General features: G+C 34.6%; 2 protein-coding genes and 2 long non-coding RNA genes across 4 annotated transcripts; 1 reads left to right on the forward strand and 3 right to left on the reverse strand.

The window, feature by feature from the left end:
• Window positions 1–311: 311 nt before the first annotated feature.
• Window positions 312–6,953, reverse strand: lrrc57 (leucine rich repeat containing 57). Its single transcript, XM_065253407.2, has 6 exons — window positions 6,731–6,953; window positions 5,643–5,782; window positions 5,412–5,547; window positions 4,883–5,151; window positions 4,220–4,405; window positions 312–1,591 (listed from the first exon to the last, which is right to left on the reverse strand). The coding sequence occupies exons 2-6, from the start codon at window positions 5,724–5,726 to the stop codon at window positions 1,550–1,552; spliced, it is 717 nt and encodes a 238-aa protein (XP_065109479.1). The 5' UTR covers window positions 5,727–5,782; window positions 6,731–6,953; the 3' UTR covers window positions 312–1,549.
• A 1,115-nt stretch (window positions 6,954–8,068) lies between these two features.
• Window positions 8,069–9,483, reverse strand: il17a/f2 (interleukin 17a/f2; the record flags this gene model as incomplete). The annotated part of the gene is made up of 2 exons (XM_065248903.1): window positions 8,069–9,031; window positions 9,308–9,483. Coding segments are annotated over 2 exons (402 nt in total), but the record flags the coding sequence as incomplete, so codon positions are not given.
• Window positions 9,484–13,197: 3,714 nt separating this feature from the next.
• On the forward strand, window positions 13,198–15,000 carry LOC135730975 (uncharacterized). The gene is made up of 3 exons (XR_010526154.1): window positions 13,198–13,696; window positions 14,407–14,543; window positions 14,865–15,000. It is a non-coding gene; the product is annotated as an uncharacterized lncRNA (long non-coding RNA).
• On the reverse strand, window positions 14,645–16,775 carry LOC135730966 (uncharacterized). The gene is made up of 5 exons (XR_010526153.2): window positions 16,211–16,775; window positions 15,562–15,660; window positions 15,333–15,464; window positions 15,161–15,247; window positions 14,645–15,050 (listed from the first exon to the last, which is right to left on the reverse strand). It is a non-coding gene; the product is annotated as an uncharacterized lncRNA (long non-coding RNA).
• Window positions 16,776–26,710: the final 9,935 nt, after the last annotated feature.

A 26,710-nucleotide genomic window follows, 5' to 3' on the forward strand; every position in this document is an offset into this window, starting at 1 on the left:
TGAATTGCATATTTCTATGGCAAAAATTTCGAACTCTGCAATTTAAGTCAGTAAGAGACAACACAGAAGAACATGTTCCCTGGAGATTAACATTAAAAGACAACAAAAAACATTACAAAATGGGCCCAGCATTACTGTAAAACCAAACCGTTTAGATGGTTCAGCAAATGCATATATTATGCACTATGCAAAACTGCTTTGTGTCTTGGTTTGGTAATAATTAGAAATGCATGCATGTACATACTTTATTATTAGGGAAACCAAAGTGCTTGTGGACAACTGACGATTTAATACAAAGTAAGCTTTATTTTGTATGTAGATGCTGTAGCACAGAACAGTAATTTAGATATACAGTGCGGTGAGAAGCAAAAACATTTACTTAACATTAGTGTATATTACAAATGCCAGATTGGTATGATGTAGTTACAGACGCTTACAACTGCTTTTGGGTAAAATGTTACTGAAGTTGATCATGCAACATACCAAAACATACTAAATCTTAAAGAGGCGGTTTCCCAGACAGGGGTTATCCCAGACTAAAACGCATGTGTGAGCTACTTTAATTTATAAACACTTTGTTCTGACTAATTTTAACATATATCGATGACATTGTTTTGTCTCAAGATGCACACCTGTAGTGTTTTTTGTAAGGTATGTTTGTAAAAACTTCTTAAATGACCTAATATAAATAAGGCTTAGTCCTGGATTAACCTAAACCTGTCTGGGAAACCGCCTCTAATCGTTTTAAATGTTGCACAGATTGACTGCATGAATCACAAGGTCACACAAAAAAAAAAACAGATATTCAGACATTCAAAGTTGTACCCAGCAACTTTAGGAACTACAATTAAATTTCTCAAACCTGAAAATTATTGCCATCTTTCATCAAAATGCATTTCGAATTATGCATGTAACACAATTCAAATTTTATTTATACATATATATCACATTGACTGCATTCAGGCATTTATCAAAACATAAAAGCACATAATTATTTGTAACGGAAATTTTGAGATTACCCAACATATTACACTTGTAATAATCTCCACAAATGATTTCTTTTCTCATTGATTTAGAGAAAGTTACAGAAACATGAATGTGCAAATAAATAAAAAGCCATCTGTTCACTACAGTCAAAAATAACTAGAAAGCATTAAAATAAATGGATAATGAAATGCTATGCAGTAGCACATACTTTAATGGTTCAGTAAGTATATGTTAGTTGGAATACTTGCCTCTCGAAAGGAAACATCTTCTATAAATATACCTGGTATTAGTGTGTTTGAATATACAATAAACCACTGTTCAGTGTAAATATCTTTAGCACTGCATTTGTGTTCATATAATCTTTGCAAAGGAAACCGTGCACAGTCTGCAGAATAATTCATACGGTTGCATTATTGCCAGCAGGTCTAAGATCTCCGAGCTGTCGTTCTGCAGTGCTTTGAGTTTCCAGACTCTTCCTCCATAGTTTTCATTCCTGTCTCGCCCCATGGAGTCCAGAGAAGATGAAGAGGGCACCCAGGCACCGGAGGAAAACTTTAACACTTCAGGCAAATTTCTTCTTGGTTGCAGTGAAACGTTCCATGTACTGAAGAAAAAGTTAAACGTACATGAACATAGGAGAACGGAGGCAAATACATTGGTATAAAAATCTGTTTAATCCTGAAACTTCCCCAATCCTACAATCTTATGACAGTTCAATAAAAGAAACTGATTAGTCAGACAGCCATTGGTTCAAAAAGTGACCCTAACCGTGAAAACACAACTAACACAAAGTCATTTTGTTGTGATTTACGATTTTCATAAAAATCATCCTACGTAAGTAAAGAGCGTTACATTAAATTATAGCGCTGATATCTTTAATATTGACTCAGTAAGGTCAAAGATTGAAATTAAACTTTGATTCTCTCATATTTAGATTATGAGTAGTGTTGGGCAAAGATTAATTGCGATTAATCGCATACAAAATAAAAGTATATTTTTGCATAATATATTTATGTGTGTGTGTGCTGTGTGTAATTATTATTTATATTTAAACACACTCACATAAATATATACATTTCAAAACATTTTTTTTATTTATATATAATATAGAATATATAAAAAAAATTATATACACATGTAAATGTTTCTTAAATACATACATGAATGTGTGTGTATTTATATATACATAATAATTACACACAGCACACACACACACACACACACACACACACACATATATTATGTTAAAAATCTAATTTATTTTGTATGCGATTAATCGCGATTAATCTTTACCCAGCACTATTACTTTAGCCTGGATTTCACAGACAGAGTCAGAAAAAGCTACAAACAACGGTTTTGTTTTGTGTTCAAAATTTAACTTGGAAATACATACAAGACAAAACAAGGTCACAAGACCAATTAAAGGTATTACAGGATTCAAAAATCACATATGTGGAAGACACCATGTTACTAATGTTAAAAACGAAATGTTAAAATTTTTATAAAATAACTACTTGGATGGGACATTCTTCATTATTTTGGCTGTGACAAACTGTCATTATATAAAAAAATCATAAATTCCTTATTTGTGACCCTGGACCACAAAACCAGTCATAAGTCACACCGCCATATTTGTAGCAGTAGACAATAATACATTGTATGGGTCAAAATTATTGATCAAAGATTAATCGCGATTAATCGCATACAAAATAAAAGTAAATTTTTGTATAATATATGTGTGTGTGCTGTGTTTAATTATTATGTATATTTAAACACAATCACATACATATATACATTTCAGAACATTTTTATTTATAAATATTTTTTTTAAATTTATAAATAATATATAAAAATATAAATAAATATATATACACACATGTAAATGTTTCATAAATACATACATGAATGTGTGTGTATTTATATATACATAATAATTACACACAACATCAAAAACTATCGATTATTTATATCAAAAATCACTAGGATATTAACTCATTCACCGCCATTGACGAGTTATCTCGTCAATTATGAGTTAATATTTAACTAATAAATATGCCTTTCTGGACGAATTTCAAAGTGAAAGTGTAATACCGCTTTTATCCACTACCACTACAAACCGAATTTATCAAAAACGGAAGTTAAAAAGATTTAATGATTTATTTTAACTGCCTTTATGTTTGATAGTCATTCTGAGTCTGATCTCTAACATAAATTCCTTTACAAAAACGCAATTTTTTAAGCTTTTTGCTCAAAATGTTGTATTTTTGAAGAGAAATATCCATATTTCAGTGGTTAAATTAAGTGGAAAAAGTAAATATATAATGAAACGTTTTTTCCCCATTTTGTTTGTTTGTTTGTTTGTTTATTGTTTGTTTGAAAGCAGAAGGTGTGTTCTTTATTTGGATATAATTTGTATGTTTATATATTTATAGAAGATAATTTTTCCTGCAAGGAATTTTGTGAAACTTTTGTTAAAATCACAAAAATGCAGGTGGGCAACTTTTCTCAAAAAGGCAGGCGGTGAATGAGTTAAGTAAAGATTATGTTTCATAAAGATTCTCTACCATAAATATATCAAAACTGATACATCATTAGTAATATGTGTTGCTAAGAATCATTTGGACAAATTTAAAGGCGATTTTCTCAATATTGTTCTGCACCCTCAGATTCCAGATTTTCAAATAGTTGTATATCGAGTCCAAGTATTGTCCTATCACAACCAGACATCAATGGAAAGCTGATTTATCCAGCTTTCAGATAACCCTCATGACTGTTTTATTTTGGTCCAGAATCACATTTGTATTCAGGAAAGAATGCCAATAAACAGGTTTAAAATGAGGGTGGAGATATATAAAAAAAAAAGGATGTCAATAGATTAATCGCGATTAATCGCATACAAAATAAAAGTTTGTATTTGCATGATATATTTGTGTGTTTATAGTGTGTAATTATTTTGTATATATAAATACACACATACATGTCTACATTTAAGAAAAATGTTACATATGTATATATTTTAATATTTACATATGTAAATTTTTTCTTAAATGCAGACATGTATGTGTGTATTCATATATATAATTGCAAAAACAAACTTTTATTTTGTATGCGTTTAATCGCAATTAATCTTTTGACAGTCCTATAAAAAATTATGACTTTTTTTATCTTTAGGCAAATTATCTTTAGGCAAATTATCTTACTTAGCCTATAATACCATCAATAAGGTTCTTACCTTATCATACCCTTCCAGGTCACGCAACATTTTAACCTCGAACAGGTTGCCCTCAACAGAGAGCAGGGACACTTGGGAGTCTACGAGGATAGTGAGAGGGATGGAGGAAAGCTCCAAACAGTTCTCCTCCAGACGCAAGACCTTCAGTCTGGGAGCACGAGACGCCTCTGGAGACACGGTCGAAATCTGAAGGCAGAACACAACTTAAAGTTTAACACCCAAACCCCACATTGATCTGCATTACTTCCAGTTAATAAAAGCATCTACAAAATCAATAAATATATAAGTACATTATTGTGCAAAAGACCAGCATGCCATGGTTTGCCACCACTAGATTTGTTGTCTCATGAACATATATAATTATTTCTCAGTCTCTTTATTAGAATACAATACAAGGAATATATATATGCAGTATTTAAAAAAAAAACTGAATAAAATGATAAGCTAAAGTGTAAAGCATTTAGTGTGAACTCCTCTCACAATTGAGCAATAGCAGGAAACGGCAGGATCTCTTAAACCTTTGCACTTTGTGTACATATTTCCTATATTCTTTGTTTGTATCTAACCAAGAGAATGAAAAATAAATACGGAAGGTTGTTAAAACTTTGCCAAAACAACAAAGCTGTTGGTGGTCTCGATAAATTCTGAACAATTGAAACTCACCTGGTTCTGGTTGAGGTTGATTTCAATGGCCTGCAGTTCGGCCACCTCTGCAGGTACAACCTGGATTTTGTTTTTTGACAGGTCCAGGACATCAAGATGGCGAAGGGTGCCGAGTCCATTGGGAAACTCTTTAAAGCAATTGCCCGACAGGCTGAGGGTGCGCAGGGCCTTCAGCTGACCAACACCTGTAGGAAGCTGCTTCAACTGGTTCCCATTTAAAATGAGAGTTTCCAGCTTCTTGAGTTTTCCGATCTCATTTGGTATACAAGCTGTGCAGGTACAGATCAAAGATAAAAGGTGAAGGTAAACAATAAACTATTCAATTGGTTTAAATGGTTAGAAAGCAACCCAACAAAATTATTAGCATTAGTAATAACAAATTAAATGCTACTATGTGTGGGACATTAAAGGGATAGTTCACCCAAAAATTCTGTAATCATTTACTCATTCCCATTCACTTCCATAGTAGGAAAAAAGAATACTATGGAAGTAAATGGGACTCACGAACAGTTTGATTACGAACACCTACTAAGCTTGTTGCTGCTTATGGTGAGACTCTTGAGCTGCTGAAAGCCTCCTATGAAGTCAGGAAGCACCTCGATTTTGTTGTTGGACAGATCGACCGTGCGCAGATTTCCAGTGAGCTTCTGCAGGTCCTCTGGGAACTATACAAAAATATACAGCCTGTCAATAATCCATGAGAAGTTTCTAGGTAAGTGCATGCAAGTGGTGAGTATGATTGCAACAAGCCTATTAGTACCTCGGTCAAACCCTTTCCAGTCAGCTGAAAGACTCCAGTCTTCTGTGATGTTTCTAAGTGAGCTTTCAGAGCACTGTTCCCCATTTACAGGATAGAATTGAAGCAAAGCTCTTCTGTTGAATATAATATCAGGCAATACACTGGAAGGAACATAGAGAGATCTCTGATAACCACATCATTAGATAAATGTACAGTTGGTGTTTGGTGCTCCCTATAGACACAACTCTTTCTATATTAAATATACCATTAGAACATAAATTCAATTTAGCAATTAATTTATACCGTCACTTACAACAAGGCCGTCAAAATATTAATCGCAATTAATCACATACAAAATAAAAGTTTGTGTTTGCATAATATATTTGTGTTTGTATTGTAATTATCATTATGCATAAATAAATAAATATGCACATACATGTATATATTTAACCAAAATGTTATATATATATATATATATATATATATATATATAAAATGTTTATTAAATAGATAAATGCATTTGTGTGTATGTGTGTGTGTATATATATATATATTAAAAAAACTTTTATTATGTAAATAAACGTTTATCGCGATTAATCTTTTGACAGCCCTAGCTATAACATCCACCAATTTTACTACAGTTTACTATAGTAAATATTAAAGTATACTACATTATTTTTTTATGTGAAAATTGTGCCATGGAAATTGTTTTGTGACAGTCTTAGTAGTACAATGAATCAAGGTAACCACAGCCATTGGTTTCTTGTTGATTTAAACCTTTTATAACATTTAAACCTTTTATATGATTTAAAGACACTACCCAAACATAAGTCATAATAAACTCGTGTCATGTAAATGTCATAAACTCTTAATCAAGCATTTAGTATGAGTCTACAACAACTGCTACCATAGTAAAAGCGTGGTAAATAAGCTTATCCATATGGCAATTACATCATCTCTGTGCTAAACAAACAAGTGAACTACTCATGCATGAATAAACATAATCCGTCAGCATTGTCAATATCCTGTCATACAAACATCTGCATCTTGCATTCACATTAACAACCGAAATGTATATCGTTCAGACTAATAATGCAATAATACTGTACCTTAGCCAGATAGGCTAGCTGTTAATCCACACACAGTATATTACTAATAAACTTAGGGAAGAAACAGTTTATAAACAATAACGTTGTGTAGGCTGAAAACGTTAACAGTGAGCGGTTTATAAACATCTAATAAAGCAGTACAATAATGGTGGATTAAAGTTTATCTAAGCAACTTCGTCCACTCCCAGACTAAACACAGTCGAGAGTCGACTGAAATAGTGGCTGAGTGTAGTTTCACCTGCACAACACTGGGTGGCAGTAAAAGATCAACAGAACTTCCGCTTCACATTCTATGTATTTCATATCGCCACCTAGTGGTGTGGATGTACAATGCGTCAAATAATTATCTAGATTTGTTTACATATAACATATACAGGGCTCTCAAGTGTCACGCATTCATCGTGAGACACAAACATTTTTTAAAAAAAATTAAAAAATAGACACACGCATTTTAGCCTGAGAATAGCCTGTTCACGCGCCACACCTTGTATTTCTCACGCTGAGGAGTAAGAAATAACGTTTCCTCCTATATATATATATAAAGGCGTATATATGAGGCGCAGGCATACGCAGGAAGTTTTCCACCGGGAGTTCATAGCTGTCTGGAGTTTTTAGATGTGCTCAACTTTACGCAGCGCTGCAAGAGCCGAGACACACATGATACCAAAGTACCGCGAGAACTATGTGAGGAGTCTGATTTCAAATCGCTCTCGCGCTACTCTGATGTCACAACCACATACGGCAGCAAGTATGTGTACAGTACATTAAGCAGCGCGGTTCAGTTGTCTTGTTTGGGGACACATTTATTTTTAATTTGGATACATTTGTATTTTTAAATAGGTTATATATAAATATTTTATTTGGATGAATATTTCTGTCTTTTATCAGACTTACCAATTGTTAGAATTTCTATTGTGCTTGTTATTGAACAATAGGTCTAATTGAATTGCTAACACAAACTTAGAATTCGGTGGGAACGAGGGGCCACTGCTGCAAATACCTTATTGGCCCTGCCTTAATCTCACTCCAAACTTCTGATAAAACTTAAAAGCCCTGTATATATAATATATTTAATTATATTTATGCATTTGGCAGATGTATTAATCCATAAATAGGGCGTGGCTGTCGTTTGGAAGGAAGCCACGCCCTCTTTTGGAGTTCACGTGCCTTTTTGAAGATCTCCGATCTGCAGCTACAGTTTATCATAAATGAATAATGAATTTGTCATGAGTTTACCATGGTTACCATTGCTTCAACCAAAATACGATAGTTCCTAGTTATTGTTACTACGTATAATCATTTTGTTTAGTTTTTATTAACTTTTTTGTTGACAGCGGATGCCAAGCCTCCAAAAGGAGCGGGTTAGGAAAATACACGAGGTTAGACGTGTCGTGTCTATTGGGAGGAAACCACGCCCATTTTGAAGGTCCCACCTCGTTTTGGAGTTTCCCGCCCTCATTAGGAGACCTCCAGAATGCAGGAAACTTTGTTTGCCAAGTTAAACGGTTTGTTTTTAACAACAAGTTTAGTTGTTATGGTAGTTTTGCAGACACTATGATTTGCAAAGACCACATCCCTACATGCACGTCGTAAAACATGCCATTATAGCAAGTTTCTTTGACATTCCCCAAACTTCAGATACTCACTTTCTACTGTCTCTGCAGGTGCAGTGGTGCAAATGAAAGCCTTTAACAATATACACTTTAAAACACTTTATTGTCAAAGGCACGAGCATTGTCATTCACGTATATCTACAATATCTTGTACTTGTCTGTATTGTATATAATTGTTCATATAATTGTCCATTCTGCAAATGAAATCTTTCTGATTGCGTTTGGTTACCTAGCCTACATAAAAGAGGATCATTAACAGAAATTGGCTATGTGTTAATTTGGCTAAAGTTAAATACAACTATGACAAAAATCATATTTTCATATTTCAATCATATACATACTTTAGTAAAGGCAAGTGCTTGCTAAATGAATTACAAAACACATAACTTTACTCTTTGTTTTGAAATACGTGAAGTAGTCTCAGTTTTGTCACATCAATTCAATCCAGCAAACAGAGGGATTTTAGGATGTTTTGGCCCATACACATGTACAGCCCACTATAAAATTCTCAAAAGTCGCCCTGAAACACTTTCTGTCTTGCGTATCTTGTATCAACACCAGTCTTTCCTGATATAAAGGCACAGAGTTAAGTCTCTCATCCACATCACTGTTGGGATATTTGCAATACTCTGTATTGCACTGGGCTTCAAAGATGACTTGTGGTATTCTGTTTGAGGAAAACTTTGGTCTGAAAGCAGAAAAGACAAATCCAACAGAATTCAAACTCACCAAACTCACTGATGTTTCACAAAAACATCACAACCTTGATACATCTCTCACTTTCTTTCTTTCATGACAATATAAACATATAGGCTATGCACCTAATACTTTTAATTTTACATATATAATGTCAACAACTTCTTGTTGTTTAATGTTAATCAAATTCATCTAATTAGCTTACTTATTTGTCTAAAGAGAATCTGATTCATTTCAGTGATTCAGTAAAAGTATACTGGCAACTCACATCCAGGTCCATGCTGATAGCGAGCGGTTATGGATGTTGCCATTCCCATCTGTGTTTTCTGCCTGAGACATTGCTTGAAAGTCAGTGGAAATGGTCAAACTGGTCTCACATATTCGCTTCTGTCCCTGTTTGGCATACACAAGGTTCACCAGCACACAGCCCAGCAAAACCTGCGAGAAAAAACATCATGTGATAAGCTGTCTTCCAAAAAGAGACCTTTGTTCGTCCCAACATATTACATTTAAATGTAATCTTGGTTTAAGATGAAGGTCTGAGATTGTTATAAAGCTAAGAAAATTAATTCAAAATCTGTTATTTTTTCAGTCATTTAAAGATGATTCATTTAAGATCTGTTCTTCTTTCGGTCATTTAAAGACGATTCATTTAAAATCTGTTCTTGTTTCGGTCATTTAAAGACGATTCATTTAAGATCTGTTCTTGTTTCGGTCATTTAAAGATGATTCATTTAAAATCTGTTCTTGTTTCGGTCATTTAAAGACGATTTATTTAAAATCTGTTCTTGTTTCGGTCATCTCACCATAGATTTAGCGTCGAAGGAGCTTAAAAACATCTTTAATGTCCTCTTCTTATTCTCTTCGAATGTGAAGATGGCTCTCTTTCACTTGATCTGTTTTTATGTAACACTTTATCGTGATTGTTAGATAATATGGCCAACCTCTGACCTGGATTTTCTCATCAGATCAATTGAAAGTTGAGAGATGTTTTGTTTAGACCTACATCTTGCTATCTATCTTCCGGTAATCCGATCTGCGGATCTGAAAAATCAGTTTAATTATGATGTGTTGCAGATTCATTTGATCGAATTTAGGTTGGAAAAAATGATGATTGATAAAAATAATTCTTTTGCGGGTAAGTTATCATCATTTTGGATTTAAGTCATGGTAAAAATCACTTGGGTGGTATCTGGTTTGTTCTGGTTTGCTCAGAAATAATTTAAAAAAAGTTGAATGAATGTTCACTTATTGTAAATATTAGGTCAAAAAAGGATGGATGGTTTTGTGGGTGGGCTTCAGTTCAGTTGCCAAATTAACTCTCATGTCAAACCCAAATGTTGTCTTCAATGGTTTGCAATCAAGTATATAACTAAAATATCCTAGTTTCATAAAACTTTTTAACCTACATAATCCACCAATTTTAAAAATTCAAGTGTAACAAATTTAAAATTATCAGGACAAAATGCTGTGAGGAATACCTGTAAGCCTTTGCACCTATAGATTTGTACTTGGTCAAAGGATAAAACTGATGGGGATTTCAAATAGTTAAAAAAAAGGTAAAGGTTCTCACTCTCAGAAAAAAGGTACACAAGGGTACAAAAACTGTCACTGGTACATCAAAGGTACATACATATTTGTGGTACATATTAGGACCTTTTTAAAAGGCAAAAGGTACAACTTTTGTGATTTTATTTTATTTAACTTTTTGATATGTTTTATGATTGACATACATAAAAGAAGCCAAGCTAGCATAAAAAATATGTAATAAATAAATGTTACAATTTAGGCTATTAATAGAAAATGCTTTGATGAGCAACTCACAGACTCCATGCGGGCACCATGTTGGAGACCACGGTTGTAAATGATCGTTTTCCTGTGAAATCACCATTCAGATGATGAGTGATGACTTTGCATTGGTATGCATGGACCAGGTTTAATACAATTCGTTTTTCTACACACTAAAAAAAATGCATGTGATTAATGAACTTTGTAATAATATCATGAAGAACACAATATGAACACCAAAGTAAGTGAACTTGACATTTAAGTCTACAATACAAAGTCTAAGGCCTGGTTTCACAGTCAAGGCTTAGCTAAAGCCAGGACTAGGCCTTAGATAAACATGCCTTAAAGCAGTGGTTCTCAAACTGTGGGCTGACTTTTATAAGATACATTAATTTATCATAAATTCTGTCTATTTAAACCTCAAATAGAGATCACATTCCAAGTATGAGTTACGTTGGTCATTATGTCACAGTAGAAGATTCTAATCATGTTACATTTATACACTCTAAATCAGGGGTGGGCAACAGTTTTAGCCTGAGGGCCACATTTACTTTGGCAAAGTTAGCGGAGGGCCACACTTGGGAAAACTGCAATTAGACATAGTTACATGACTAAATGGGAAAAATTTATTAATTAAGGCTACTCTACAGTTACTTTGACAGCCTATTTCAAGGCCTGATATTTATTTTTGCTAGGCCTGTCTGACCTAGGCTACTCTAACATTACAATAACTGGATTACATTTCAAGGATTCATTTCCTACCCTGCATATTGTCCTTACGAAAATTAACCATGGTTTTACTACAGTTAAGACCAAAAAACCATGGTTACTGTAGTAAAACCATGGTTACCACAAAATAACCATGGTTTTGACAACCATGGTTTTCAAATACCATAGTTAAACCATGGTTAGTGTAGTAAAACCATGGTTTTGCTCATAGTAATCAATTGACCAAAAAACCATGGTTACTACACTTTTACCACAATAAAACCATGGTTAATTTTCGTAAGGGACTGTCATTCATACTACAGCAACACACACACACACACACACACACACACACACACACACACACACTCACGATTTATTATTATTATTATTATTATTTCTTTTATATTTTATTTTATATTGACAACCACAGTGTTTCCTACAGGATTTTAAGAGACTGTGGCGGTGATGATGTCACACACTGATTAGCATATATGTGACATCATTGCGTCGTGTTTTACTCTTTCAAAGAGTAAAACACGACGCAATGATGTCACATATATGCTAATCGGTGTGTGACGTCATCACCGCCACAGTCTCTTTGATTTGTCAAATTATACTGCATTTTAACACAACTGAATGCTATTTTTTTGACATATTATCTGTTCTGTTGTCTATAAAATAGTGACTAAACAGGACACAGTAACTCTTTTTGTTTAATCAAACCAGCACTTTCTTTAACTGCTGCTAAAAACGCGACATCGTCTGAAAAAAATCATCATACATTTACATTGAGGCTGTACTAATGTTGCTCTTCTCATCAGTGTTGTTGTGTTATGAGGGCTTTTTTATTTTAAATACGAGTGGTAGTTTTATTGTATATCGCAGACAATTTGTTGCAAATTCAAAAATATGAGAGAATACACGGTTGCTGTTACTACAGAACATGTGCACGGGCATACCGCATCATAGGTAGGGAGAGAGCTCGGACACAGACTTACACCAGAACGGGTATTTGTGGGAAACACTAATGCTAACCTTTCGTTAAGTCATGATGAATATGATCAGCCGTCTTCTCTGTTATAACATCCGTGACTGTTGACGTTAACGCGAAAAAGAAAGTACACGCAGGAACGTGGAGTTAAAATACTTTTCACTGTTATGTGAGAGAGCTGCGCACTGCATGCAACATGAGAGAGGGGAGGGGCGCGCGCTTTTGAGGCGCTGCACGTAAAGAGAGAGAGAGAGAGAGAAAGAGAGAGAGAGAGAGAGAGAGGAGGAGGCACGCTGAGCGCTGGCTGCAATGAATTAAGACGTTTTAAATGGTAAAAAAGTGTAAATGGGAATCAAGAAAAATCTATGTGGCAGCCAGTGTTGATTCTGTCACTGATAAATCAATGTATGGAAACACTGGAAACACTGCAATCATGACAGTTTCATCGAAATTGCGAGTGCATCGCGAGGGCCGGATTGAAGGACTATGCGGGCCGCATCCGGCCCCCGGGCCGTATATTGCCCATGTATGCTCTAAATGGTCTCCAAGTAGCCCATTCTATTAATAGTCTCAGTTTAAACAATGATAACCCAGGTTATCATAATAATTCAAATCAAAATAATTATATTAAAAATATACTTTAAAGAGCACCAATTATGCTAATAAATTGGCACGTTAGCACGTTATTGCAATATCCCATAGTACATACATGTTATTAAAACTTGAACTAATGCATTGTGAGTCTTATAAATTGCTTACATACCTCACCGATTTCCCACTGTCTGGAAAACGCTCGGTTTAGTTCCTGTCTCCGCCTCCCAAAATGTCTAGTGTAATCGGATTGGTCAGATGACTACTCAACTGTTATTGGTCAGCTGGGTTCCGCGTGTGTTTGAAAGGTTACGCCCCTGACTTCGCGTGGGTTGACACAGATTCTGACTGAGAGTCACAGCCTCAGAGGCAACGTAAACAAGCGTTATATTTCTCTATAAACGATGGTGTCTGTACTGCCTTACCATTTCGAGCTCGATCCAGAGAGTTCAGAAGGCCGTTACGATATAAACGATCTCCGTCAATGAATGCGATTGGATTTAACTTTTTTAGGTGTCCTTAGCTCTGCCAGAATGCTAAACGAAGACGAAAATGTGTTGCAAAGACATCCAAAAGGTAATTATAACTTACTAGATAACTATATGGAAACACCAAATGTAGCACATATAAAGTATTTGTTGAAATGATTATAAAACGATTTCACTTGGTAATTTCTACATTATTTTACTATAGTAAACTTAATTATAAAATACTGCTTACATACTATTTTACTGTGCAAACTATATGGAAACACCAAATGTGGCACATAGAAAGTATTTGTTGAAATGATTATAAAACGATTTCACTTGGTAATTTCTACATTATTTTACTATAGTAAACTTAATTATAAAATACTGCTTACATACTATTTTACTGTGCAAACTATATGGAAACACCAAATGTAGCACATAGAAAGTATTTGTTGAAATGATTATAAAACGATTTCACTTGGTAATTTCTACATTATTTTACTATAGTAAACTTAATTATAAAATACTGCTTACATACTATTTTACTGTGCAAACTATATGGAAACACCAAATGTGGCACATAGAAAGTATTTGTTGAAATGATTATAAAACGATTTCACTTGGTAATTTCTACATTATTTTACTATAGTAAACTTAATTATAAAATACTGCTTACATACTATTTTACTGTGCAAACTATATGGAAACACCAAATGTAGCACAAAGAAAGTATTAATTGAAATGAATGTTAGTTCTACATTATTTTACTATGGTAAACTTTATTATGAAAGACTGTGCTATGTTTTTACTTATTAGGTTTTAAGGAGAATGCAACATGTTCCAGGGCCTCTTACCTGCGTGATTCATCATCCAGGTTTTGCACAAATTGTCTAAATCCCTACACACAGAACATTTATTGTACCGACTATAAGCCTTTGAGGTGCAGGACTAGAGTAAGTTTTATTACATTTTTAAACCAATAACACTAAAGTATTATTATAGTAACAAAGTACCCAAAAGAACAAAAGATGTAACTTTAAAGAAAATATAGTAGTCAGTCAAAAGTTTTTTATTTATTACAAATATATATTTAAATGTTAAACAATATACAAATAAACATACTTTAGTAACCATATTGTGCTCTTCTTTCAAAAATTGTTCAATTCATTTCTTACAGCTATCTATTCAGATAAATGGCATATCAAAGCTTTGTCAGCTGATGCTATCTAAGATGACACTTTAGGGTTATCATCCTGTCGTGTGTTGTTCTCCAGATACGCTTGGAGCTTCCCGATCGGAATGTTGGCTTCCGACGACCCCTGCACTGAAGATGGCATGCAATCACGTCCTCCTTTGAAGGTCTCTCAAACTGTGATGCCAGGTCCATTGGAATCGGGGTTTCCTTCAGCTTATCTTCAAATACCTCAGCAAACACAAGCCTGATCACATCATCCACATAACTGTACAAATATTGCAGTCAATAAATCTTTTGTTTTGATAATTTATTTCCCTGCTTCATACATTAAGTTTTTAATTATGAATGTATTTGAAATAAGACATTACTGCTTACAGTATGTCACTTTTGTGTTTTGGGAACATAGCCTTGTACTTTCCCTCTCCTGCTTTTGTTACGGCTTGGTGACATTGTAATGGATGGCTGCAATATAAATAAGCAATACATTTATTTTAAAAGTAAATACTACCGTACTTTATTTAACACAGTTACTAAAATACTTAAATACCTGCACAGCATTCCAATAAATGGGAAAGTCACATTTTTTGCAGCAAATCTGAAATCTCAGGGTACGGACGGCAAAGGCATCCACTGATGATGGTGATGGAAACATTTTGAAACGATGCTACTGCGTGGGTTCCTATGATTATGCAGAGAAAAAAACTTTGTCATCATCAGTTATACATCTAAGACTGGTAGTGGTTTCACTAGCTAAATACATCATTTGTGTTACACACCTTTGCTCCTCATATGCCAGTCTGACTCCTTGTACTGTGTGTTATGATGTTGCATGTTTGCATACAGTGTTAGTTAGAAGGATGTGTCCAGCTGCGAATCTAGGATATAGACAAATAAAACAAACATGTATTCAGTCAAAAAGACATATTATAACAATAGAGTACAACGATTATAAATCGTTAGACTATTCATTAAAACGTTAATGTATTACATGGCCCAACATTAGCAACACACATTAAGTGTTTACTTCGTTTCAAAATATAAGAAAGCTTCAAGTAAATACAACAGTAAAATACATATAACGTTAAACAAATCATCTGTACTTAACGTTAGAGTTTCTTGACTTGAGTTTGATCATGAGAACAAACTTTACCGGTAACAGTTTAGCTGGAACAGCTTAGCAAGTTTGTAAACACGTCTAAATAAACATCGATAAAAACGATAGTCTGCATAATTCAACATACACGTGTGTAAATATGGTACGTTGTTTATGAAATACATTATTACAACACAACACAATTAGCTTGCAAGCTTAGCTCTAGCTCTACACATAGATATATATCTGAGCTCTACAAGCACATAATGTTAAGCTCCGGTTACCGGTAACGTAACTTACAGTAAAGGCAAATAATAAACATGAATACTTACAGCCTGTGATCCAGAAGTGCACGGTAATCCAACTTTCAGGAGGAGACGTCGCGCAGCTTCGGTTCATGAGAAGCAGTTATTGTGAAAACTCCGTGAAGAACTTCTGACTGGATTTTTCCGGAACCGTATTAAACATGATGTCCTCTGTGTAAGTCCATAAAGTGCTATTTTGCCCTTGCATCTAAAGAGACAGCGTCTACTCGAGAGATTTAATCGCTTAAACAATGAAACAAGAGTTTGCAAACAGAGTCAAAGCAGGGACTCCCAACCTCCGCCATTTTAGCTCTCTTCTGACTCGGCGCTCCCCACCCCCGTCTTTGAGGGCGTACCCAAGCAAAGCAGAGAGGGCTGAACTATGATAATGTTGGTCTTATCTACGTCACCAATCCCAGGAAGTAAACTGTTGCCTACAATCCGAGTGTTTTTTGTAGTCCTCGAACGTTAGAGACGATAACTCGCGTCATCGTTTTCTTTGAGGTATGTACTTTTTGAATATCGTTAGCATGTACTAATACAAACTTACACACAAAAGGATGTTTAAAAACGTGTATCTCATAATAGGTGCTCTTTAAAAAAGTGTACTAAGTATATTTTCTACATTTTGTACTATTTTCGTATAGTTAAGTGTATTCAATTATGTATTAACTTCAACTTAACATCTATTTGACTACACTTCAAGTGTAAACAGTATACTAAAATGGAACAACTGCTTTTAAACTTCAAGTGAACTAAAATACACTACTGAAAATCAATATTCATGAGCAATTATGCACCCTTACAGTACAATTGCATTGTATTGCCATTTTTAATGGAAATACAATTAAAAAGACATTGCAGCGCCAATTATAGCTGTGTTTAAGTACATTTTGTGCATACACTAAAAGTATACGTCTAAAAAGTACATACACTATAAAAAATACTTTGCTGCCTTAAAATGTTTTGTTAAATCAACTCAGATTTACTAGTCATGTCAACAGAGATGAGTTGTCACAACTTATAAAATATAGTTGAGAAAAGTCAACTTAATTTTATAAGTTATAACAACTTACCTGTAGTTATAACAACTCATCTCTAGTCAAGATAAATAATAGTAAGTTGAAATGACTTGTAAATCCGAGTTGATTCAACAAAAATTTTTAAGGCAGCAAAGTATTTTTACAGTGTATTAAATACTCTTTAAATAAAGCACAACAAGTAGAAGCATACTTGTTTTAAACTTCATTTACTTCAATCATATTTCTAATACACTAAAGTATACTACTTTTTTTACCTGGGAAAACATTTAAAAAAATGTTTTGAGTAGACTATATTAAAAAGTATCCCTCCAGATTGTTTTATGCATTGTGGTAGCCCTTTCCAACAAAAAAGTTGTAGACCTCCGCTTGTTGTAGTGGTACCCTAAAAGGTACCTTTTTGTACCTTTATGGGTATACAACACATTGAAATATTATATATAATATATATAATATTATACCCTAAGGACCAATTTTGTACCTTAAGGACCAATTTTGTACCAGTTAAATTTTAGGGGTACAAAACAGTTAACTGTACCTTTAAAGGTACACAAAAGTTACAACATTGTATTATGTTCATATACTTGTAAAGGTGTACTGTACGCTTACATGTTACCCCTACATATAGTACATTCAATACATGTCTACTTTCAATATGCATACATTTACAGATTTGCAACTGGCACGTTTAGCATTACCTACTTTTGTGGTTTATGTCCTCATTTTCATATTTTAGGCTGCTATATATCAGCTAACTCTCACAATTTGCAACTACATCATCTAACTCTCATTTTCTAAATGCCAACTCATTCAACTCTCACCCTTAGGGATGGGGTTAGGTTAGTTGAATGAAGTTGCAAAGTTGCTTTCAGTCAGTAGAATGGCTGTTGAGGGATCACTACAATAATGTGGTAGTAGATTTTAAAGGGGACATTTCACAAGACTTTTCCTTCAGAGTATGTAGGGAATTTCTAACTTAAAATACCATATATAATTTATTATAGCATGTTAAAATTACCACTCTGTAGGTGTAAGCAAAAATGTGCTGTTTTGGGGTGTGTCACTTTAAATGTAAATGAGCTGATCTCTGCACTAAATGGAAGTGCTATGGTTGGATAGTGCAGATTAAGGGGGCAAAATTATTCCTTCTGACATCACAAGGGGAGCCAAATGTCAATGACCTATTTTTTTCACGTGCTTGCAGAGAATGGTTTACCAAAATTAAATTACTGGGTTAATCTTTTCACAATTTCTAGGTTGATAGAAGCACTGGCGACCCAATTATAACACTTAAACATGGAAAAAGTCAAATTTTCATGATATGTCCCCTTTAAGCAGATAGTCTACTAATAGGCTACATTTATGAATGCCAGTTGACAAGAAATTGCAAGGTTATAGTTAATAAAATGTCTAGTGTTTGCAAGTTTACAAATGTTATTATGTTTTGCCAAATAAAAATAAATACATTAGGCTACTTTACTTATTTGGTATTCCTCACTTTTTCAAAGTAAAGTCAACTAATTACATTTAACAGTGAAGACGTTGACCTATTCTCAACCCAGATTTTACTAAATTTTACCAACAAACATCCATTTTACCTTTTTAAACTTAGTTAATGATTAATAATTTTTCAACATAGCATTTAGCATATATTATTTTTTGCTCTACCAGTATGTGATGTTGGTATATCTTCACCAAGCACCTTAACCACAAGTAATGGTCTTCTAAACCAGCAAGACCACCTTGGTCAACTAATTTCACCAACAAGACAATGCTGGTGAACTAGGTGTACCTGCTAAGTTTCACTAAACAAAATGTCTTTTCAGCAGCTAAACCAGTAATAATCAGCATAAACCAACTTGGAGCAGGTCATTCATGGTTTATAATCGTCTTTTTAATAGAGCAAGCAACATAAAAGCCTCTGCTTGATATTATGGAAGGTTTTTTTGGTCTTTTTTAAATTAATTAATTAAATTATAAAATAATTAATTAAATTATAAAATAATTAATTAAATTATAAAATAATTAATTAAATTATAAAATAAAAAATAAAATCGCAAAATATGTCCCAAATTTGAAAATGAAATGCTAAAATAAAAATTTAAACATTATATTAAATTATTTAATTTTCATTTTTAACGTGATGAAGCATCATTCCGGCCAAATTGAAAAATTTAATTAAATTGATGATTTCACATTTCATTTTCAATATAATCTTGAGTCAAGACTGACAATTTTAAAATAAAAAGGCAAGCTTGAAAAGGAATCTGTAAATAATTTTTTTTAAAGGCTTTTTATTCATGCCCAAGCAATAATAGGGACAAAATTAAAATGTAAAGTTCAGTTTTAATTCTATGTTCTGTTTTTCTTTTTCATTTTCATTTTAATTTTCGTGTTCACTTTTATTTTCAACTTGTATGCAAATTCAATGTTAATCAGTGGGTGGGGTTTACTTGCTAAAAAAAAATGGGATTGGCTGAAGTGTTGCCAACTCAGCGACTGTGTTGCTTCCCAACTTAGCGACCTTATTGCTACATCTAGCGACTTTTAGACCCATTTAGACAAACTTAGCGACTGTTTGGATGAATCTTAGCTTCATATCTGTACATATAGGCTACTGTGTCGCTTGTACCGGCCCACGAGTGCTGGGTGGCGCGGTCACGGTGAAATGTGCGCCTGGCGTCTACCCTCTGTGCATTTTCTGAGCAGTGAACAATTTAGACGGTACGAACTGACGCGTGGATGAGATTCGCATGCATTGTTTACATTTCAAACACTAAAAGTGTCTGGTCCGCTGTTATGTATGTGTGTATTTTCACACATCTGATCCAGTGAGGCGTCAGTTTAACGAGCTGAAGACATACACCGACCAGTCACTTAGCCTACTTTTTTATGAACATTATCTGTTTATTCAGCCTATGTGTTGTCTTTACAAGTATCGTATCAGGACTTGCGTCCTCTGTGAAATGCAAGTCTTTCAGGGTCTACCCTGTACACTGAACTGGACACAACATACAGTTCTGACCATAGCTGAAGCAAGCACATAAAGGCTGTGACGATAACGCGTTACTGGATCGCCGCAGTAGCCGTTTCACATGGTACGCGGCAACCGCGAGTGTTTAGTTCTTTTTCAATAGGAGACGTGCGTAAAGCGGCAAAACGTGGGCGGTTACAGAGGGGAAGCGGAGTTGGTCCACACGCCTTGCTCGTGCACCCAAAATCCTATTCCTTCTCCGGACATGGTACTTCATGACAGGCACCGTTGAAGATTAACATATTTGCACTAAATGCTGCACAAAACGCTTCCAATACAAGAGAAAAGCTGAAGCCGCTCGGCGATTTTGCCGCTTACCGCGTACGGCCATACGTGAGATGCCAGCTGCGGTGATGTCACGGCCGCAACCTTCTTAAACATGAAGCACAGGTGCTCTGATTTCTTGAACGGTACCGACTCACTCCCTGGTTTTAAACCCCTGCGCGAATAACATCATATCTGCAAGGAAATGTCAGTGCAATGCAAGTTCATGTGCAAGGAGTCCGAGCCACGCGCATTATTTCTCGTTCAAGGAGAAGCAGGCACTGTGTGTTGGTGATGATAATAATAGAATAATAATAATTTTAAACTATAATGAGCAAACATGACAACTATCGTTATACAGCGCGACTCGTTATTTGGTTGAATGCTGTGTTTATATGGAGCTGCTGTAAGTGAATTTCTCCAGCTCGGGTTAAAAAAAAGTCTTATCTTCTTGATGATGTAAATGGACAGCTGAAATTGAAAGCATTGATTGGAGTATCCATAAGTTTTGCGCAGTTATTTACGGAATGATGCAATAGGCTATTTCGTTTTGTATCCACTTTGAAAAAAATCGAATTAAACATACTAATCATAATAACATTAAAACCTATTTATTTTCGATATCTTTTGAGTTTAATATCAATTATGGAACCGTTTTGGTCATTGTTTTTAACCCATTTTTTGTACAATAAATTATTCAGCGTTTCAACAAGTTTGGAGAAGTGCGTTTCTATCCACGGACAGTTAACCGAAAAACAATAAAGAAATAGGAATCAGGTTTTGCACAACTCACCAGAAACAATCTTAAACTGCATATTCTTTCTACAGCTTTTCAGGTTGTTATTCTATGAAATGTATTGTATAAAATGGGCTATAAACGGTGACATAAAAGTTCTATAATCAATAGTATATTCAAAAGATATAAAAAACAAAAGTTAACATAAAGAAATACATATTATTTCATGCTGTTATTGCTAATATAATTTGTCGTTTTAATAATATATAAGATTACTGCTTCCTGTTGTGCTGTAACCGCGTGATTTTGTTGCTTCTTCACCGCGGTAAAACAAAATCCTTTACGGTCACAGCCCTACTCACAAATCAGCGTAACACATGAGGATGAAGGGTTTAAATTGGGCCGAAGCTGAGCCCCGTCACAAAGGCTGAAGGCCTGTTCTGTACCAGTGTGCCCGCTGCAAAAGTAAGTGACGTGTCTATGTATGTCCATTCTCATGAAATGCATACAAATAACACGCAGTGTGATTATCGTGCTATACATAAGCCAAAATTCCAATTTTGCGAGCATATGATACGGCAATACTTTCCGGAATTTGGCATATGTATTGCACGATAATCACACTGTGCTATGTGTATGCATTTGATGAGAATGACTGACGCCTCACCGGATCAAATGTGTGAAAATACGCACATATATAACAGTGGACCAGCCCCTTTTTATTGTTTGTTCCTCCTTTGACATGTAAACAATGTTCGCGAATCTCATCCACGCGTCAGCTCGTACTGTCTAATATGTTGCTGCTCAGCTCCATGTACAGAGACACCAGACGCACATTTCACCGAGACAGCGCCACCCAGCACTCGTGGGCCGGTACATGCGAAACAGTAGCTTCTCTGTACAGATGTGAAGCTAGGATTAATCCAAACAGTCGCTAAGTTTGTCTAAATGGGTCTAAAAGTCGCTAGATGTAGCAATAAAGTCGCTAAGTTGGCAAAACAGTCGCTGACTTGGCAACACTGCTTCACTTATCTATGCTGCTTCAGCCAATCCCCTTTTAATGAGCAAGTAAACCCCACCCACTGATTAACATTGAATTTGCATACAAGTTGAAAACGAAAATGAAAACGAAAATGAAAAAGAAAATGAAAACCAATAAATAAAAGAGAACATAAAATTAAAACTGAACTTTATTTTAATTTTGTCCCTATTATTGCTTGGGCATGAATAAAAAGCCCTTAAAAAAATATTTACAGATTCCTTTTCAAGCTTGCCTTTTTATTTTAAAATTGTCAGTCTTGACTCAAGATTATATTGAAAATGAAATGTGAAATCATCAATTTAATTTAATTTTTCAATTTGGCCGGAATGATGCTTCATCACGTTAAAAATGAAAATTAAATAATTTAATATAATGTTTAAATTTTTATTTTAGCATTTCATTTTCAAATTTGGGACATGTTTTGCGATTTTATTTTTTATTTTATAATTTAATTAATTATTTTATAATTTAATTAATTATTTTATAATTTAATTAATTAATTTAAAAAAGACCAAAAAAACCTTCCATATGATATATGTAACAATATTTAATGTTAATGTTTAATGTTATTTATTTTTAGTATTTACTAGTCTGTTTAAATCCATCTCACCAGAAATAAAACAAGTTAGATGGGTAAGATAATTATCATGGTAAAGCAGTAAATCTGAACACCAAACATACCTTACTGTATCCATACAATTGGACAAAAAAATCCCACAATAAATTGCATGAAATAAGTTGCATGAGTAAACAAAAAATTAAAGGCTTGCACTGGTTAGAACGCTGAATATCAATAATGAAAGTCGATTATCTGAACAACCATCTTCAAACCGTTTGCCATCTCAAGATTCTCACGGTAAATTCCACTGTACCTCAAGATATAATACAAGGCACTAAGGTGAAACGTTGTATCAATATGCTTATACAGGCATTGTGGTAGACTGGTAAGAATGGAGGCTTATCCTAACATCATAGTGAGAAGCGCTCTTGAAAGATCTGTTTCACTGATACTCTCATTCTGTGGTAACAGTAGCATATGAATGCTACAGTGCAAGTCGTCCTATTTTCACCACCCACATAACTGGTTCAAAGACCGCTTAGAAATCAGCTCCTTTTTTGGTCAATATCCTAAATTAGATTATTTAATTTTTTTTTTAATGATTATCAATTTAAATTTTTTATTTGGAGAAGTCTAAACAGCAACACTGATAAAATCCAGAACTATGAATGTACACAAGATGCATTCTTGCTTGGAAAAACATCATTCAGTGACATCATGTGGTATTTTTAAAAGTGGCGTTACTGTACTATACTGTAGGTCTCTAAGTACTATTAACTTTGTCAATGCATCTTAAAAGCAGCATTTATTTCGCCAGACATTTCAGCAGCATGGTCAAAGGCATTTATCTAGCTCTTCATATGCAAGAATGAGTTTTGAAAAAGTGCTTAACTAAATCAGCTATTAAAAACAAAAACAAAAAAAACACAAAGATTTTTGCAAAGAGCGTGTGGCTTTCATTAATGTACAGGTGTATTATGGCTTAACCCTGCGTTATGTCATCATTATGCCGGTCTTTGATGTGGCGGGCCTTAATGCGGGAATCCTCCTTACATACTGTTTGTTGTTTGCTTTCAAGATGACTGACGACAAACCATTTACACAGTCAGCGACGGAAGCCACTCAGCATCTCACTGACCTCAATTATTTTTTTTTAGATGAAAGGAAAAATTAATTCTAAGAAACATTTATTATAGCATTAGTAAGTCCTGGGTAGTGAATAAAACAAAAAACTTGTTTGAAACAAAAAGGTTCTTCAGATGTGAATTACATAAGTACCTTTATTTTTAACCCATTAATATATACCTGTTACATTTTATGTTTATAATTGTACACTCAAAAATACGTGAGGTTCTTTTCAACGCAGCGTTGGGTCAAAAAGTGACAAGCCCAGCATGATGGCTTGTAGTTTAACCCATGCTGGGTTGTTTTAACCCATTGTTGGGGCAAATCTAAACATTTTCTGGGTTAATTTTAACCCAGCTGATGAGAACCTCCCTTTTTGACCCAACGCTGGATTTAAAATAACCCAGAATTTTTTTAGAGTTTATTATATATATTATTGGTTATTTGTTTTTATCATGTTGTTATCAGTGTTGCATTGTGAAATGAGAAACTACCGAAGAAACATTTCACTACATTGCATAACCTAGTGACAATTAAAGAAACTTTAAATGTTTTGTACCCCTAACATTTAACTGGTACAAAATTGGTCCATAAATGTACCCAGTAGGTCTTAAGGGAGCATATTATACACCGAAAGGTACAACATTTAAAAGTACAAACAGGAACCTTTGAGGGTACCACCTAGGGTTGCGAACTGTCCCGGATTAGCCGGGACGTAAGCCTAATTTATTTGTCCCATATGGGATGTCCCGTTTTTCAACTGCTACGATGATCTTACCAGAGACTGATACAATAGGCTTGTTCGACTTCATGCATGGTACCACAACCGAGAGGCAGATTACATCAAAATCCAGCGAGAGGGATTCAAGAAATCATACAGAAGAGCCACTTTATGTCATCCACTGTCCACTTAGTGCGGGAGTCACAATTGTTTTGTTTTAGACAGATATTAAAGGTAATGGTTTAATGAAAGAACTGTGTTTAAAGATGCAATTTGTATTATCCGTGCCGCTAGAGGGCGCCAGATCAAATCAACAATGCCGTAGATTAATGATGCTCTGAAGCAGCGTGGACTGATGGGATTGGTTGTCTTTAACTAAAACGCTGATGCCCATCAATCAGACGGGAACGAGAAATCATGTTACACATGAGGTAAAGTAATCAAGTTTTTTAAATGTTGTGTTTGATGACATCGTTTTACTGCAAATATCTTACAAATTGTACCTTTAAAGTACCTGCTGTAACGTTTAATAAACCTACCGTATTTGCCAAGGCATAAGAGTTATAAATTAATATTTAATTAGGTGATTAGCTATCATTTTGAAAAATGACTTGACACTGTTTACACAAAACCATATCCGCACTGCTGCGACAGGTCACCTTTTGTGACGTATTTCAAAGTGAGAAAGTTGGCAACCCTAGTACCACCCCATGCAGTGACAAATACGGTACAGTTTTGTACCTTCTTTCTGACGGTGTATAAAAGATCATAATGTGCTTTCAATTGTTGTAAAACTATGAACATGACGTAACCAATTACGATTGGTGGAAATTAGTAACGGAAGTTAGTAACGAAGGTTGGTAATTTCTATTATTTCAAGATTCTCCAAATATGTGGTTAAATCTGGGTCACCACGAACGGTCCTTAATGTTAGTTAGACCAACTGAAATGTTTTAGGGATTCCTAGACCGTTTGAAGTCCCAAATCTGGGTCACTAGCATGTGTCACATTTACAAAGGGTGTTTGGCGTAATCTGGTTTTATGACACTGTCAGAAAAAAATGGTCAAAATGGTCCCTAGCTGTCACTGGGGCAGTACCCTTTAAAGGAAAACACCACTGTTTTCAATATTTTACTATGTTCTTACCTCAACTTAGACAAATTAATACATACCTATCCTTTTTCAATGCATGCACTTTGTACTTTGTACGGCGAGTTGTGAATGTGTTAGCATTTAGCCTAGCCCCATTCATTCCTTAGGATCCAAACGTGGTGATTTTATTTAAGCGGATAAAAAAGAGAACTATATTGTATGGCGGAAGACCACTTAGTTTGCAGCACTTGGACCTCGGAAGTTTGAGCAAGAGGGGGAGTAGTCAGGAGTGATGATGATACTGCGCGCCAACGTCGAAGTGCTCATCCGCCATACAATATAGTTCTCTTTTTTATTTGCTTACAAAAATCACGTTTTATTTTGTGCCACCATACTTACTCGTGTAACTACTCATGTAACAGTCTTTAAATAGGGAAAACATGGAAGTGTTTTGTGGCTTCTAAATTCATCCCTGTTTGGATCCTAAGGAATTAATGGGGCTAGGCTAAATGCTAACACATTCTGTACAAAGATTAAGTGCACGCATTGAAAAAAGAAAGGTATGTATTAATTCTTCTAAGTTGAGGTAAGAACATAATAAAGTAGGTATTTAGGTACAGATGTGTGTACTAAATGTAACCTTTGAGGTACTAACATGTGTTTCAACAGCTGTGTTTTCCAGATATTAAGGTCACTTGAAGTCATATGGTTTGGAGCTACATTTTTTGGAAAAAAGGATAACCTGTCCCATCATCACTGGGGAAAATGTTTACTGTATTTTTGCCTATGAAAGCCCCTAGTTTCTGATTCACATGAAGAAAAGTAAGGAAGAATGACCACCGATTTTCACCACATTTAACGTAATCAAACCTTCACCTCAGGTGGGGAAGTATGCATCTGTAAGTTACAAGCAA

The sequence above is a fragment of the Paramisgurnus dabryanus genome, chromosome 17 (genome assembly GCF_030506205.2).
Source record: "Paramisgurnus dabryanus chromosome 17, PD_genome_1.1, whole genome shotgun sequence".
Classification (NCBI taxonomy): Eukaryota; Metazoa; Chordata; class Actinopteri; order Cypriniformes; family Cobitidae; genus Paramisgurnus; species Paramisgurnus dabryanus.

Bases quoted from the DNA above. Each gene is read 5' to 3' on its own strand.
- lrrc57 (XM_065253407.2), bottom strand. From the start codon at position 5,726: ATGGGGAACAGTGCTCTGAAAGCTCACTTAGAAACATCACAGAAGACT. The intron at 5,548-5,642 runs GTACTAATAGGC...ATTTTTGTATAG, and splicing joins CTGGAAAGGGTTTGACCGAG to TTCCCAGAGGACCTGCAGAA. The intron at 1,592-4,219 runs GTAAGAACCTTA...CTTTTTCTTCAG, and splicing joins ACCTGGAAGGGTATGATAAG to TACATGGAACGTTTCACTGC.